Genomic DNA, 14,294 nt, shown 5'->3' with positions numbered 1-14,294 from the left:
CCCACCATCTACTCCAGCCCCCAAATCATCTACAGGAGTGGAAAAACCTCAGCTCGAAGTTCCTTCTATGAAGCTAAGACGGAAAGAAACCATAACGTCTCTTCACTGGAAGTCTTTCTCGAGCGCCAAGGGTTTAGCTAACAAAACTCCTTAGAAGCCCCGCTGAGCGCCACCTGCCTGAGCAGGTAGAAGGCCAGGGCCGTTCCCTCCTTGCAGCACTCTGGTCCCACCCCGGGCAGGAGGCTCCTCCTCCCTCACCTGCATCTCTTGCGACGGACCCCTTTCCATCTCACGCTGCTCTCATCTGCGTCGGCACGCCTCTGCGCTACCCAACTGCCACCTCCTTGAAGACTGGAGCCCTGTCTGGTTGCCATTTCTACCTCCGAGGCACCAGGCACAGTGATTTATTACAGCGGATGCGTAGCCGAAAACAATACATATTTTAAAAAGAGATCATTTGAATATTTCTGCAAAAAGAGAACTCAAAGAAAATGCGATCAAAGGCTTGCCTGGCAGAAGTCCTCCCAGGAGCTGCACCACGCACAGAAAGTGGCTTTCTGAAGTACAGCCACCGCCACACGAAGCGGGGCAGCTCCTCCCCAGGCAGGCCGAGCACCCCAGCCACCCGGGCCGCACCACCCTTTTCAGAGGTTGAACGGAGATCAGCTGAGCCTGGCCCCGAGGACGTGGACCAGTTTCAAAGCGATAAGGAGCCAGAGAGGCCTAAGAGCACCTGCCTTTCATGTCGCCCAGCGGTAGGTAGCCAGGTGCTGTGAAGCCGACTAAAGGGGAAAGCCTGCAGCGTCTACGGCACCTTCCGCCGTGCAGACCCCTGGCCGCCCTCGCCCCGCCCGTCGAGGCTCTCCAGCTTCTGGTCAGCTCCGGCTCCACGGTCACAGGCCATGGTTACAGCATGAGCACTGGGGGTGGTGACCTGACTAAACGTGGGTGAAGGCGACGCAATCTTTACGGCATCTTCCATACACAACTCATAACACACCCACCTGGCTTGCTTCCCAGTAAACAGAGCTGTCCGCGTGGGGCTCCCTTGGAGATGAACCCCCGAGGGGATGCTCGTGAAGCCGGTACTAAAGGCCGGCACCCAGGAAGGGTCAGCATCAGGGTTACGGTCAGGGTCAGGGTCAGGGTCAGGGTCAGAAGGCTGCTCGCAGCCCCCGCGAGCGGACCTGAGCCCAAGCTGGCCGTGACCTGGACAAGCTGTAGCAGCCCCCTCCGGGTGTCTTCCACCCGCAAGAAGGAGAAAGCATCCACGTAAGAAATACCTGCCACTTCACCGGAATCGAGCAAGGGTCCTTCTGCAGAGACAGGACGGCCTGCTGACCCGTCGAGGCAGCTGGGGAGGCTGTTTAGGCACTTCCGCAGCGAGGCCACTCACGGACTAAGCGGCCCGTGTGTCGGAACTCTGTGCAGCGGCTGCGCGGGTATTCACGGCAGGTATCCGACGGCACGGGCGTCACCCGGGCCCGGGGCTGCTGTCACTTAGAATCACTTACAGCCCCCGGCCCGTGTCTGTTTCGAATTTCATATGCACGTTGACTTCTTAGGTAGAAGAGCCACTGGGGCTGCCTTCTTTCTTTTCAAAATCAAGACCTGATGTAAATGCGTCAGATTCACTTGTGAGTCAAGAGCAGGAGGAGGAGAAAAGAGAAGAAAGAAGAAGGAAACAAAGAAAAAACAATGAAAAGAAGAAGACAGACGAAGGAACCAACATCGCACATAGAAGCAGGGTGTTTTCAGCTGAGGTCCATAAAAATCGGTTGAAAAGGAAACTCAGGCTGCATTTCTCACCCGAGCCTGGGCTGACACTGCCGTGTGCAGGGCACGCGGACACGCACGCTCGACCGCGCGGTTTCCAAACCCGCATTTACATAAGATGATCTGACAAAAGCTTCCTTTTATCTTTAAAGGTTTGTGAATTCACAGAAAGTTCAACCAGACTAAATATTTGAAGTAAAATGTCCTGGAAAATCTGGGGCATGTGGTTAAAGTACTTCTGAACTCATGGAAATGAAAGATCAGGCTTTTCCTAAGAAACTCACTGTCCTCCATTCCCGTATTCCTTTACTTTAATCAAATAATGTGCCTCAACACCACCCAACCTATAAGTTAACAGGCTGCCGAGTCCATTTCTCCGGCCATGGCCTCAGCGCTCTGGAATCAGTCTGCGAAGCCGCCCCCTGCCCATCACTCGCCGCCCAGGGCCCGTGCGGGATGAGCGGCCGGGAGCCACGCGGCTCACGGATCCCAGGGGGCAGGGACTGGGACGCCCGCGCACCTGGGTCCCGCCTCTCAGGACACCCGGACGTCACCGGCCTGCTGGGACCGGGCGTCCCACAGCCGGGGGCACAGGGGTGTCTGCAGGGGCACGCTGCCCAGGGTCACCTCTGGGCGCTGCAGGCTCGGCTCCCGGGGGCCCGGGTGACACCGGCTGTGACGCGGTCCCGTCAGCTGACCTGCCCGGAGGCGGGAGCCAGGCGCTATGGAAACGGGGCTGCCGTCCCCTGGCTCCCTGTCCGCGGGACCCAGCGCAGCCCGTCAGGGGCTCGCTCCTGAAACTCGTCACCACCTTCCTCCTGCGTCCCTGCCTCACCCCACCGCTCAGGAAGCCCCCGGAGGAAAAGGCTTCACTTCTCGGGGCTCCCACCGTACGCCACTCAGGCGGCTCCCGGACCACCCTGAGGACGATGGCCGACGGGGCCACGGGGTGAGACAGTTTATTTCAAGCAAGCTCAGCGCTTCGGAACAGGACGTGTGCTTCCACCAGTCAAGACCTCGGAGCAGAATGTATGTCTAGAAAGGGGGAAATAGAAGTCGGCAGGTGGACTTTTCTCTTGGGAACATGTTCATAATGATAATACGTGTCAACACGAACGGGACACCGGCTGCACCCCTGAGGAGCTGAGCGGGCCTCTGCCCCTCTGCCTTGGGGTCTGAGGTCCAGCGCCCCAGCCTCTGACTCTGTCCCAAAGTTCCCAAGATGCTTGTCAAGCCGAGTGGGCAAGGCTGGAAGCTCCAGGGTCTCCCCCGCCCCCCAGCAAGCGGGAATGGCGACCAGCCCCCCCCACCCCCCCACCCAGGGGCCCCGGCCCTGAGCGTAGGCACCGCCGGCCGGCCGGGGACCTCGTGCGCCCACTCCAGGGTCCACGTCCGCAGACAGTCCCCACGCACCTGAGCCACCTGGCCTCGCGGCCTAAATCTCTGCTTTGCCTGAAAATACAGAAGGCGGGGTGGCGGACAGCCCAAGGCCCACACGGACGGGGCTCCTCGGAACGGGGTGAGGGGGCAGCCAGGGGCCAGAGCAGCTTCAGCACCGACGGGTGACGCCGCCTGGACAGCTCAGGGCCGGGCAGCCTGCGCCCGGGGCTCGTCCTCCCTCCCTGCTCACAGCCCGCAGGCCGCTGTCCTCCGAAGAGGCTGTCCCCCTGCCCCCGAGGCACGGGGAGCTCCTGTGTGAGCCCAGCGGGCCCAGGTCCCAGCAGGGGAAGCGCGGCCCCCGGAGAAGCCTTCCCCTCGTTCCAGCCCGGGACGCACGCCTGGAGGACGCAGCTCACACCCTCTGCGCTGCAGAGGAGGCCCCACGGCCCCGCCGTCACACAGGCCTGCGCGCGCCGACAGGCGCAGCCCGCAACGGCCTTGCTCACCTCTCCACGAGGCACGCCGCCCATGCACCGCCCCTCCTCGCTGCGGGGCGCGCGGGGCAGGGAGAGGCCCGGGGGCGGGTCTGAAACCCGCCCGCGGCCCCTGTGAGGATCTGGCGGAGCCGCTCGCGGTTACCGGGCCTCGGCGTTCTGCGGGAACCGGGATCCTGATTCCCTTTTATTCTAGTAAAATGTACCTGACACAGAAATACCTCCCCACCAGTTTTAGGTGCACAGCTCAAGGGCATTCAGGACGTCCGCCTCGTGCAGCCGTCACCACCAGCATCCCCAGAACGTCCTCATCTCCGCAGACCGAGCCTCTGCCCCGTCAAACAGAACTCCCGGCCCCTCCCCAGCCCAGGCCCCCACCAGCACCTCCTGTCCCTGCGGGACCCTGTCTCGGGGGGGGGTCACACACTGACGGCAGCCTTCCCCCAGGGTGTCAGGGTGTCGGGGGAGGGCACGTGCCCCGAGCGTCTGCCCCAGGCCCAGCACACAGTAAGGGCTCAATGGCTGTTATCTTCCCCCTCCTGCTTCTTTCCTTATGTGACCTTGGACTTGGATGTCGGTCTGCCTTCTGCCCAAGCGGCCACCTCAGGCCCCCGGGACGCTCAGGGCCATCCTCACAGGTCAGAACATGTTTCTGCAGGAAGTGCATCCGGTTTGGAATCAAATTCTTAAAACACATAATGTGAACTGAGGGAAAGAACCCTACGCGCTGGGCGGGGGACGGTGCTGTGTGGCCCGGCTGAGCCCGTGGGAGCGGCGGGGGTCAGGGGTGAGGGTCCCGGCTGGGGCACCGCGGTCAGGGCGGAAGGGCTGCTGTTGAGTCACGCCTACGGCAGAATGTTCTAGAAGTGCCGTGTCTGCGTGCCGACGGAGTGCCCCCAGCCCCACCTCTGGATGTCGCCCCTCAGTCCCGAGCCGCTGACGACCTCGGGCGTCTCTGCCTCCCCGGCCCCCTTCTGCCCACCCGCCTCTCTCCGGCCTCCTGCAGCGGCCACTCGTGCTGTGGCAACAGCACCACATTCGGGCCGTTTTCTTTTTTGTCACCGTATTGGGTGCAGTAATGTCCCCCAAATTCACATCCGTGGAACCTGTGAACGTGGCCTTATTTGGAAACGGGGTGAAGGAATGCCCCGCTGTCGGCAGCTGCCAGCCTGGCCCCTCTGTGCCGTGGGCAAGGGGACCCCGCCGCGCACATCCACCTGCCTCACAAGCGCCTCTCCTACGGAAACGTGCTCCCTGTAGACGCAGGAGAGATGCCGTGAGCGCCTCCCTTGGCAACTTCAGAGCAGCACCCAGAACTCAAACAAAAGGAAGACACTTCGATATCTTCTGTAACAAGTGCCGCGTTCCTGGGTCAAAACTTACGAAAGACCATAAATCCAGATGTGATGAGACGTGAACTCTCACTCCCATGTTTCCGTTCTGCCTATGGTCTTCGCCACAGAACACTCCTTATGTTTCCAATCAGCTTCTGTTCTCAAAAGAACTTGCACTTCACTGTGGTTTTTGAGAGGTCCTGCAGGAAGTTTGAAAGGCAGGTGTAGTTTCCTCCACGTGCTTCCTGCTGAGCCTGGGGCGGCGAGGGGAACCTGGACTTGGAATTCGAGGATGTCAAGCCTGTGGCCTTGGGCAGTCATTCATAAAGAGCCGTGCGTGCTCGAGGCCCACTCCTGGAATATATGATTTAGAGGCCAACCCAATCAACGTGACCGCTAAGAAGCAAACCGCAAATGAGGAGCTGCCCTCTGTCCCCAGGCTAACACCTCTTCATGGTGCTCTGCCTGCAGCTGGACCCCCAGAGGCCGGGGTGCAGAGACCACGGCGTCTCACCCAAGGGCATCTGGAGGACACAAGGTCAGGCAGGTCTTTTTGCTACAGGACGTCTCAGAGCCTGTGATGTGCTGATGAGCCCAAGACACCCCGGGAGGCCCAGCCTGTCGGCCGCAGAGTAGCTGCTCCCACCTCGAGGGACGTCAGTGTTTCCCAAAACAGTCTGATGAGTGCTGACTGTGTCTCAAAGTACCCTGCACGTCACCTCCCCTGAATGTATCCCTCCAGCTGTGTCATTCAGAGATGCCTTCTTTCCATTTCCAGAACGCACACTTCTCGGCATCAGACCTCCGCAAATGCTCTAGAAACCCTATGGATGAGAATGCTGACGACGTGAACCGCCCCCGACAGTCGCAGCCACGAGGAATAAGCGGCGCGAGACACAGACCCGCACGACCGCGCCGCAGCCACACGAGCCGGGGCCCAGTAGGAGCCTCTGGTCTCACAGGTCGGAAGATCACGGTGACCGCACATGGAGCCCTCGACACAGGGCTGGGACAGAGAGCCGTCCCTGGATGTGAGCGTCTGTGCGCCCTCAGGAGGCTGCGATTCTGCTGGCAAGACGGACTGTGCACGTGTGGAGTTACGGCAGGACCTGAAGTTGGTAAAACTGAAACTCCCCCTCTTCGGGGCACCACACGCCCTACGTACACGTGCACGCGGGGATGGCCGGTCAAGGCCTAGTGGAAACCGCGGCGACCGCAGATTCCGTGGGTCCCTTATCCTGCACACGACTCGGGGTCTTCTCTGTTCTTCCTGTCTGGGCAGGAGGAGCCTGGGGGTGGCCGGGGAGGGGACTGAGCAGACGCTGGGTCTCCACGGAACTCCAAGGACGCTCCGCGGGCAGAGCCGGGACCAGCGGGCTCACGGCTCAGGAAGACGGCTCTGCGCGGCGTGAGGAAGACCCTTGGGCCTGGGCCCTGAGCCCCCGCCGGGAGCAGCTCCTCCCCGGCTGCACGACCTCTCGGCAGGTGTAACGCGGAGGAGACTGTCCTCGAGGGCGCGGGACCAGCTTGTCCTCAGACCGTCCTGATGCCACAGCCTGATGACTCTAGGCCAGGATCACAGGGTTCAGCTTGGTCCTTTTTTCCAATAGCGAGAAGGAACCACGGAAGAGCAGGGCCACGCAGACGTGTCCAGTCTCGCTTCCTGCTTGCTGGGTGAGTGATGTAATCCCGCCGACGCGCGCCTGTCTCGCCCGTGAGCTGGGGATGTTGACCCCTGTGCACGGATGCGCTTACGAGACAGAGTGCACTGGGACATGCGGCACATCCAGGGCCCCTTCCTGACTTTCCAGAGAAGCCTGCAGGGCCCGTTCTCAAGGGTGGGGAGCAGCAGTGTCCCTCCTTGGGCTGGAGAGTCAGGAGAGGGCTGACTGGAACGTTGGGAAAGCGACGGTCAGACCGCAGGGGACAGGGAACTTGGAATTTGCCAACTTCAGCCAGTCCCTCTGCCCGATGACCCACTGGGTTAGAGACGCGGGGCCACGGGACCTGAACAGACCAGCTCGGCGGGCCACGTGCTGCTCCGGCCCCATCACCTGCGCCCCGGGACCCGAAGGCGCATCTTCCTCGTCCTGTGTTGGTTCTGGGGACACCGGCGCGTGACACACAGTCGGGCTTTGTTACAACTGCCGAGCAATGACATGACCTCACACGCACGCCCCCCAGTGCCGCCTTCCCAGAGCCCTTCCTACGGAGCTTTGGCACGTGGTGGACGATGGGGAGAAGGAGGGGGCCAGGACAGGGAAGGGCTCCGGCCTCCTGACCTTCCTCACTGGCCAGTGTTGACAGGAGTTCTCAACACCGGAGCCTGGTCTGAGTGTCCAGGAGTTTGCTGAATGAGAAAAGAGACCAGCCTGGCCTTTAAAATGCATCGTTATAGAGAATGCACAAAGAGAGAGACTCTAATCTCAGCACCATCTTTTACTGTCATAAGATTAAAACTGTAGATAAGAAACACATTTGACTAAAATACAATTCAAACATTTATTATTTAATCTCTTTATATTTCATAAAATAAAATGGCTAAAAAAGTAAGAGTCTTTAAAGTATTAATTCCCTCAAGGGATCTTTTCACACTCAAGTTTTGGAAAAAAGATTGATAATAAAAAAATAAAATCATAAAAATTCTGAAATCAAGGAACATTTGATGAACACCTGTAAACAACTCTGAACTGGCTTAACTGAATCATGATCAATTTATTAAGATCTTATTTTCAGAACAAAATTTAATTTAAAAAGATTCACCTGCCAGAAGTCGGCCACAGTCGCGGGCAGGGGTCCTTGGGTGGCGATGTACGCGGGCTTCCTGGGGTCGTGGTCCATCTGCGGAGACAAGGCCACAGAAGAAAGGTTCGTTGGAGGGCTGGCCAAGAGCCAGGAGGTGAAGGGCCGGCCAAGGGCGGGGAGGCAGCCCGTCTTGCGCTGACGGCCCCCCAGCCCGCGACACACGTCTGCGGAGGCGGGAAGCCCGCTGCTCCTCCCACGGCCCCTCCTGACTCCAATCTGCCTGGGTTTCGGGCGGGGCCTGGGGGTCCGGCGTTTTCCTCACACCTGGGAAGCAGGCACCTGAGCAGCCCCAGTAGAAGCGGAGGCCAGTGAACGGGAGAGACCAGACGCCAGAGCATCTACCCCCACACAGGCCGCGCCAGGCAGGGTGGCGAGGACGGAGCGAAGGCGCCCAGGGCAGCACCACCACCGAGGACACGCGTCCACGGACACACGTGCTGGCGAGGACTGAGCTGGTGGGCTCGGCCTGCACGGCCACCGGCCACGCACAGGGTTCCAGGTAACGCAGCCGAGGTCAGCACTGCAGGGGCAGGGGCGCTGCCCGGGCCTGGAGGGAACCAGCAACAACACCCCCCGCCGCCCAGGACGGGTTACCTCCCTCCCGTGGGGGCTCGTTTCGCCTTACCCCAAAAAGAGAAAGGGGCTGGGGCCCAGAGTCACCCTGGGTCTGAGGGCCAGCACCGCAGGCGCGGCCCGGAGACGGGCCAGCCTCCCAGCAGCGAACTTCCTACTCTCTCTAGCTCACCAGACAAGGACCGAAAACAAACAAACAAAGGAGAAGGCAGGGGTGGGTTTCCTGGCTAGTTGATCTGTCCGAACGCAGCCTGCTGGCTTTGAGAGAGGAAGCTGGGCTTGAAAGACCGTCATGATAACATTCGATTCAAAGACTGACTGAGCAGAAAAAAAAAGACCATGAGAACGAAGCCTGGAGAAGCAAACAGGATTAAATCAGACGGGCGGGGCCCTTTCCCCTCACGCTGGCGTCCTAAGAGGACAGGGAGGGACCAGGCGAGGTGTCAACAAAGACGTCCTCGCGGTCACCCCCTTGGGGACCACAGAGGCCTCCCCCAGAAGCGAGCAGGCCGGTCTCCCCGTGGTGTCAGGCGGCCGCTCACTCACCAGACTGTACAGCATCCTTCATCCTTTCCCACCCAGCACAGTTTCTACTCTGACGACACCAGGGTTTGATTAAAGATTTAAAATGCTCCGTATGTAATGGTACTTGTTAAGTGAAACACAAGAAAGGTGCAACCACACACGCGGTTCCGTGTGCCACGTGGAGGACGTCGCCTGTGAGCCTCGGGGCCCCTGAAAGCCTGCTCTGCGTCTGGGTCTGGGAAGGGCCCGCGTGGGGCGCGTCCCCTTTAAGACGAACGCAGTGACTCCGCCAGCGGGGCCGCCCGCTCTCAGCGTGGAAGGCTGCCCCCGGCGCACCTCATAATTATGTGCACCATGGAAGGGGGAAGAGCACAAAAGAACAGATGTAAGTTATTCTAACAGAACAACACGTGACGCTAGCTGGGGGGGGAGGGGAGGCAGGGAAAAGTGCTTTTTGTGCATCGAGTTTAGGGATTCGTAATCAAAACCGGAAATGCACAACCACACACAATACAGGTAAAACCACGCTACTCTGGCTGAACGTCCCAATTCAAGTGTTTCAGTACAAAAACGCTTGGCAGAAATAAGGAGTTTTGCTGTTCAAAATAGGCATCCGAGGGGGGTGACAGCTGTTTACGGAGACCCCTGTCTCTTCCCTGCAAATAGTTCTGCAGGAAACGTAAAACCCCATCTCCTTTTCAAATGTGCTTTTTTGCCCAAAGCAATTCAGAGAGCAACGCGTTTTAAAATCATTAGTACGTTCAACCCAGCGCATTTAGCAGCTTTCATGACAGGAAATACGAGACTGAACGGGCAAATCGGAGCAGGGCTCCTGGAGGGTAAAGAAGGCCCCTGTCGGGAGAGGTCCGGGTGTCACAGAGCTTCCCCCCGCCCCACCGACGGCTCAACCCAAGACCGAGACCAGAGGACGTGGAGGGGCGCTTGGTGGCCCGTCACTCTCCTGCCCCTTGAACTGTCATGTGGCTGCCACTTGGAAGGCCGTACATGACCACAGAGCGGTGACATGCGCCACCAGTTTAACAGTAACTCAGACGACAGCCACGACTGCCTCACCCCGTGCACATCCTGTCGGACAGAAAATAACTCCAGGCAGAAGCACGCTGCGCGCGTAGCAAAGATAAGGCCACAGAAGCCTCAGCCCGGTTGTGTGAGTCTTTGAATGCACCCAAGTAAAGTGAATATTGAACTAAATGCACAGAGTCTTACTACACTGAAGGTTTCCCAGGCAGGAAAAGTGTAATCAGAGGAAGTCAGGTCAGTGTCTACGGACGCGACTTGCGGAGCAGGGGCGCCGGCTGCCCACCCAGCGCGGTCAGTGGCCACGGCCCTGCCTCTCGTTCCTGGCGGGGACGCACGCCAGCCTCGGCCGACGCCTGAGCTGAACCCTCCCCGTCCTTCCTCCCTGTTTCCCATTTCTACACTTTTAATCCGTGGGACTGCCGTGGTCACAGACACACGCTCCACCCCGTGGACGAAGTCGGGGTCTCTGGCTTCAGTCTCAGTGTCTGTAAAACGGGTGGGAGGGGGCGGGGAGGCGGGACATGGTTTCTACCGGCCCTTTAGCTCTGGGATTCCGGGATTCTTCCAGAAAAAGTAGACCCCCCAAAGCTTGTGTTGAGTCTACTGTCCAAGTGGCAGACTAATTCTTACAAAGATGCCACCCGGATAACCAACGAGGCCCTACTGCACAGCACAGGGAACTCTGCTCAACGTAACCACCTAAGTGGGAAAAGAATTTGAACAAGAAGAGATACTCGTATATGTACAACTGAAGCACTTTGCCATATACCTGAAACACCCAACACTGTTAATCACCTATGCTCCAATATAAAATAAAAATTAAAAACAAGACAGCACCCGAACTAGGGTGCCTGCAAAGGTGTGTCCCTACAATTCCTAAATGCACAGTTAAAAAAAACCTAGCAACTTGGTTCAAGCTGTAGAATGACAGGTATAAGCGTGAATAACGAGTTCCAATCTGCATTTAAAAATGTAGCAATACTTCCTCAATGTTGCGAAAAAAAATTCGTCCTAAGCCTTCAACATATTAAGACCAGAGCACCGGTGTTCTGAAGACTCGAAGAGTACCTGGCGGCGAGGAGGCAGGGAGGCTGCCGACTGCTGCGCAGGTGAGGGCAGGACAGGTTCTGCCCCTGGACCACCTAGCGGCCCAAAGTCTCAGGGAAGCTCTGGGCCAGCCTCCGGGGGGAGGGGGCCTCGGGGGTCATGCGTTCTACCCTGCAATCCCACACAAGGTGATCACGCAGGTTTCTCTTCCTGTATTCCTATCTGCCCACCTTACACCAGCTTTTCCTAACACGTAAAGCAAATTTCACAGATGTTTTCTCTTTTTTTTCTTTTTTTAAAAAATTAATTTATTTCTTTATTGGCTGTGTTGGGTCTTCTTTGCTGTGTGCGGGCTTTCTCTAGTTGCAGCAAGCAGGGGCTACTCTTTGTTGCGGTGTGTGGGCTTAGTGTGGTGGCTTCTCTTGCGGAGCACGGGCTCTAGGTGTGCGGGCTTCAGTAGTTGCAGCACACAGGCTCAGTAGTTGTGGCTTACGGGCTCTAGAGCTCAGGCTCAGTAGCTGTGGCACACGGGCTTCGTTGCTCCGTGGCATGTGGGATCTTCCCAGACCAGGGCTCGAACCCGTGTCCCCTGCATTGGCAGGCGGATTCTTAGCCACTGCGCCACCAGGGAAGTCCCACAGATATTTTCTTAAAAACAAGAGAATATCAAGTCTGAGTTTTCAAGTCACTTTTCTGGATACCAAGTCTTAATGTAAGAGTTTGCTGGGAAATTGTAGCTGTAGAAAATTCAGTGGGAGAGAGTCTGGCCTATGAACATAAATTATTTTCATATTTTATTCTTATGGGTAGAGATTTATTTAAGAAAAATATTGGCTATAAACCATAATTATACACACAGATATACAGATTTGCTTGTAAATCTGAAAACCAAGGAACTGGCCCCCATATTTGGACAATTTCTTATGATGTTTGGGGCACCATAGCAGTCATCCTTTTCTGAAGAGTCGATTTGAATCTACTCAAATTATGCAATTTGTTAAATGCATTCTGAGTTTAAAAATTAAACACTTTCCCCCCTTAATAAACATAGGAATGAAGAGTAAGTTTACTTTCACGTGTTGGGATGTTCAGACTTGTCCCTGGTAAGGGGACCCGTGTGCTGCCGTGTTCACGCCACCCCTTCGTCCACGCCCGCCAGTGACCAAGTTCCTGTCGTGCCTGGTGGGTTTCTCTCACAGACACCCATGCGGGAAAGCAGAATTCCCATTTACGCTCATGACCTCTGATTTCAAACTCGAGATTGCACATTATTTACCGCTGGATGGCTCCCCCGAAATTTAATGAGGACTAAGTCCAAATATGACGGATGTAATTACTGTAGTTTTATTCTGCAGGGCCAGGGGCTGCTTGGGCCCTAATCGTAAGCTTTCCATGCAGCGCTGCTAGGGACCTCATTATCCTCGGGCCTTCCGTCATTTCAGGAAGAAGAGGTACCGAGGATTTCTTCTAGTTCATGCTTCCATCCCAAATTTGAACCAAAAAGAACTGTGGTATGAAATAAAACGAAAACATGAACGACAACGAAAAATCCCTAGTCTCTCCTGGCCTCACCTTCCCACCCAGGTTCCTGTCCTGCCGGGCCGGGAGGCTGTTGTGAATTTCTGCCAACAGGAGAGAGACGGGGAAGGCGCAGGAGGGCGGGGCTGCTGGCTGGCGGTTTCTGAGGGAATGGCTCAGATGTATGGAATCTGGAAGCCATACAATGGGGAAGAGTCAGGCCTCCCTGCAAACACTGAACTCCCATTTTTGAGACGTGAAAAGAATTGCTTCATCGCTCATTCTGATCCTGTCACGTGTTTCATCCCAGGCAAGGGGCCCAGTGGGAAGAAGGAAGCGCTTTCCCTTCTACAGACCATCACCATGGCCCTTGGGCAAGGACAAGTCCAGGCAGCTACTGACCGCAACCTCACCGGATAAGAGATGCGTAAATCAATGAGGCTTTGGCTTCATCTTTTGAATTAGAATTGACAGAAAAATATGAAACTCATCAAGTGTGTTTATCGAGAAAGGCTAATTGAAGGGCTCCTGTGAAACTTCTGAACACAACAGAGCCAACGTTTGAGGTCTACTCTGCTGGAGGGAAGGAGTGACTCCTTAAAAACAGCCCCAGAGGGGCTTCCCTGGTGGCGCCGTTGTTAAGAATCCGCCTGCCAACGCAGGGGACACATGTTTGATCCCTGCTCCAGGAAGATCCCACATTCCGCGGAGCAACGAAGCCTGTGTGCCACAACTACTGAGCCTGGGCTCTAGCGTCCGTGAGCCACAACTACAGAGCCCACGTGCCACAACTACTGAAGCCCGCGCGCCTAGAGCCCGTGCTCCACAACAAGAGAAGCCACCACAATGAGGAGCCCGTGCACTGCAATGAAGAGTAGCCCCCGCTCACTGCAACTAAAGAGAAAGCCTGCACGCAGCAACAAAGACCCAATGCAGCCAACAAATAAAATCAATAAATACATTTATATGTAAAAAATAACCCCAGAAACAAAGACCTGGCCTCAGGCGGGTGTAGACGAGATGCTTCCCTTTGAACCCCTCCTCACCGCGAGGGCGCTACTCTGTGCTCTTGCTGTGTGGTCGTGAAGTGTCGGGACGTGGGGCTGACTCAGGGTGCACTGGAGGCGTAATGATAAGGTTTGTACGGCAGCTACACTGAAACAAACGAACAACCGTGATGACAGCGGTTAACCATCAGTGCTTCTGCTTGTGCTCAGGCGGTAAACCGTCTCATCCGAGATCAGCACTGAGGACAGCAGGACCCTCTCTCGAATCCAGAGACGCGCCGGGCCCAGCGGCCACCTGCACCCCCGTAAGCTCACTGCGCCAGACCCCAGGACATGCTGTGTCCCACAGCCTGTATCTGACTGAAGCAAATGTGAGAACTTGGCGAGGTGTCCTGACAGTCCCTGAAGACCAGCATCGAGAAGCACGGTTTAAGCGGGACACAGCCCGCACCTGCTCCCTGTGCACCTGCTGGTCCAGGTGCTGCCCGCCACGTGCTCTGAGACCACCGGCAGGTCCACCTCACCATGTACCCACCTGCACTCACTCCACCATGCAGTCCCACCTTCCAGCACCCCCCCCCCCACCGGATGGCTCCAGACTTTCCCCTGCAGCCCCTGCCCCGTGCAGGGCAGGACTCCGGTGGGAGCGGCAGGCTGCGGCCACAGGGTCTCCAGGACAGAAACCCTCCCCCAGTCCTCTGTCCGTCTGTCACTTGCTGCCCAAGGAGGCGCGGCCACACCCCTCCCTCGAAGGGAAGACCCCGCCCGCTGGAAAAACCCAGGAGGAAACCACC

The 14,294-nt window shown here is 57.2% G+C and overlaps 1 protein-coding gene across 1 annotated transcript in view; it reads right to left on the bottom strand.

Annotated features, from left to right (window-relative positions):
* The window catches only part of PTPRN2 (protein tyrosine phosphatase receptor type N2), a 641,085-nt gene that overhangs the window by 32,084 nt on the left and 594,707 nt on the right, over positions 1-14,294 (bottom strand). The window contains 1 exon segment of the mRNA XM_057732470.1: positions 7,748-7,825. Within this exon segment, the coding sequence (XP_057588453.1) occupies positions 7,748-7,825 (78 nt within the window).

Source organism: Hippopotamus amphibius, chromosome 4, assembly GCF_030028045.1.
Source record: "Hippopotamus amphibius kiboko isolate mHipAmp2 chromosome 4, mHipAmp2.hap2, whole genome shotgun sequence".
NCBI classification, from domain to species: Eukaryota; Metazoa; Chordata; class Mammalia; order Artiodactyla; family Hippopotamidae; genus Hippopotamus; species Hippopotamus amphibius.
Note: the sequence above shows the minus strand (reverse complement) of the source record. Positions and strands in the feature narration are given on the sequence as shown.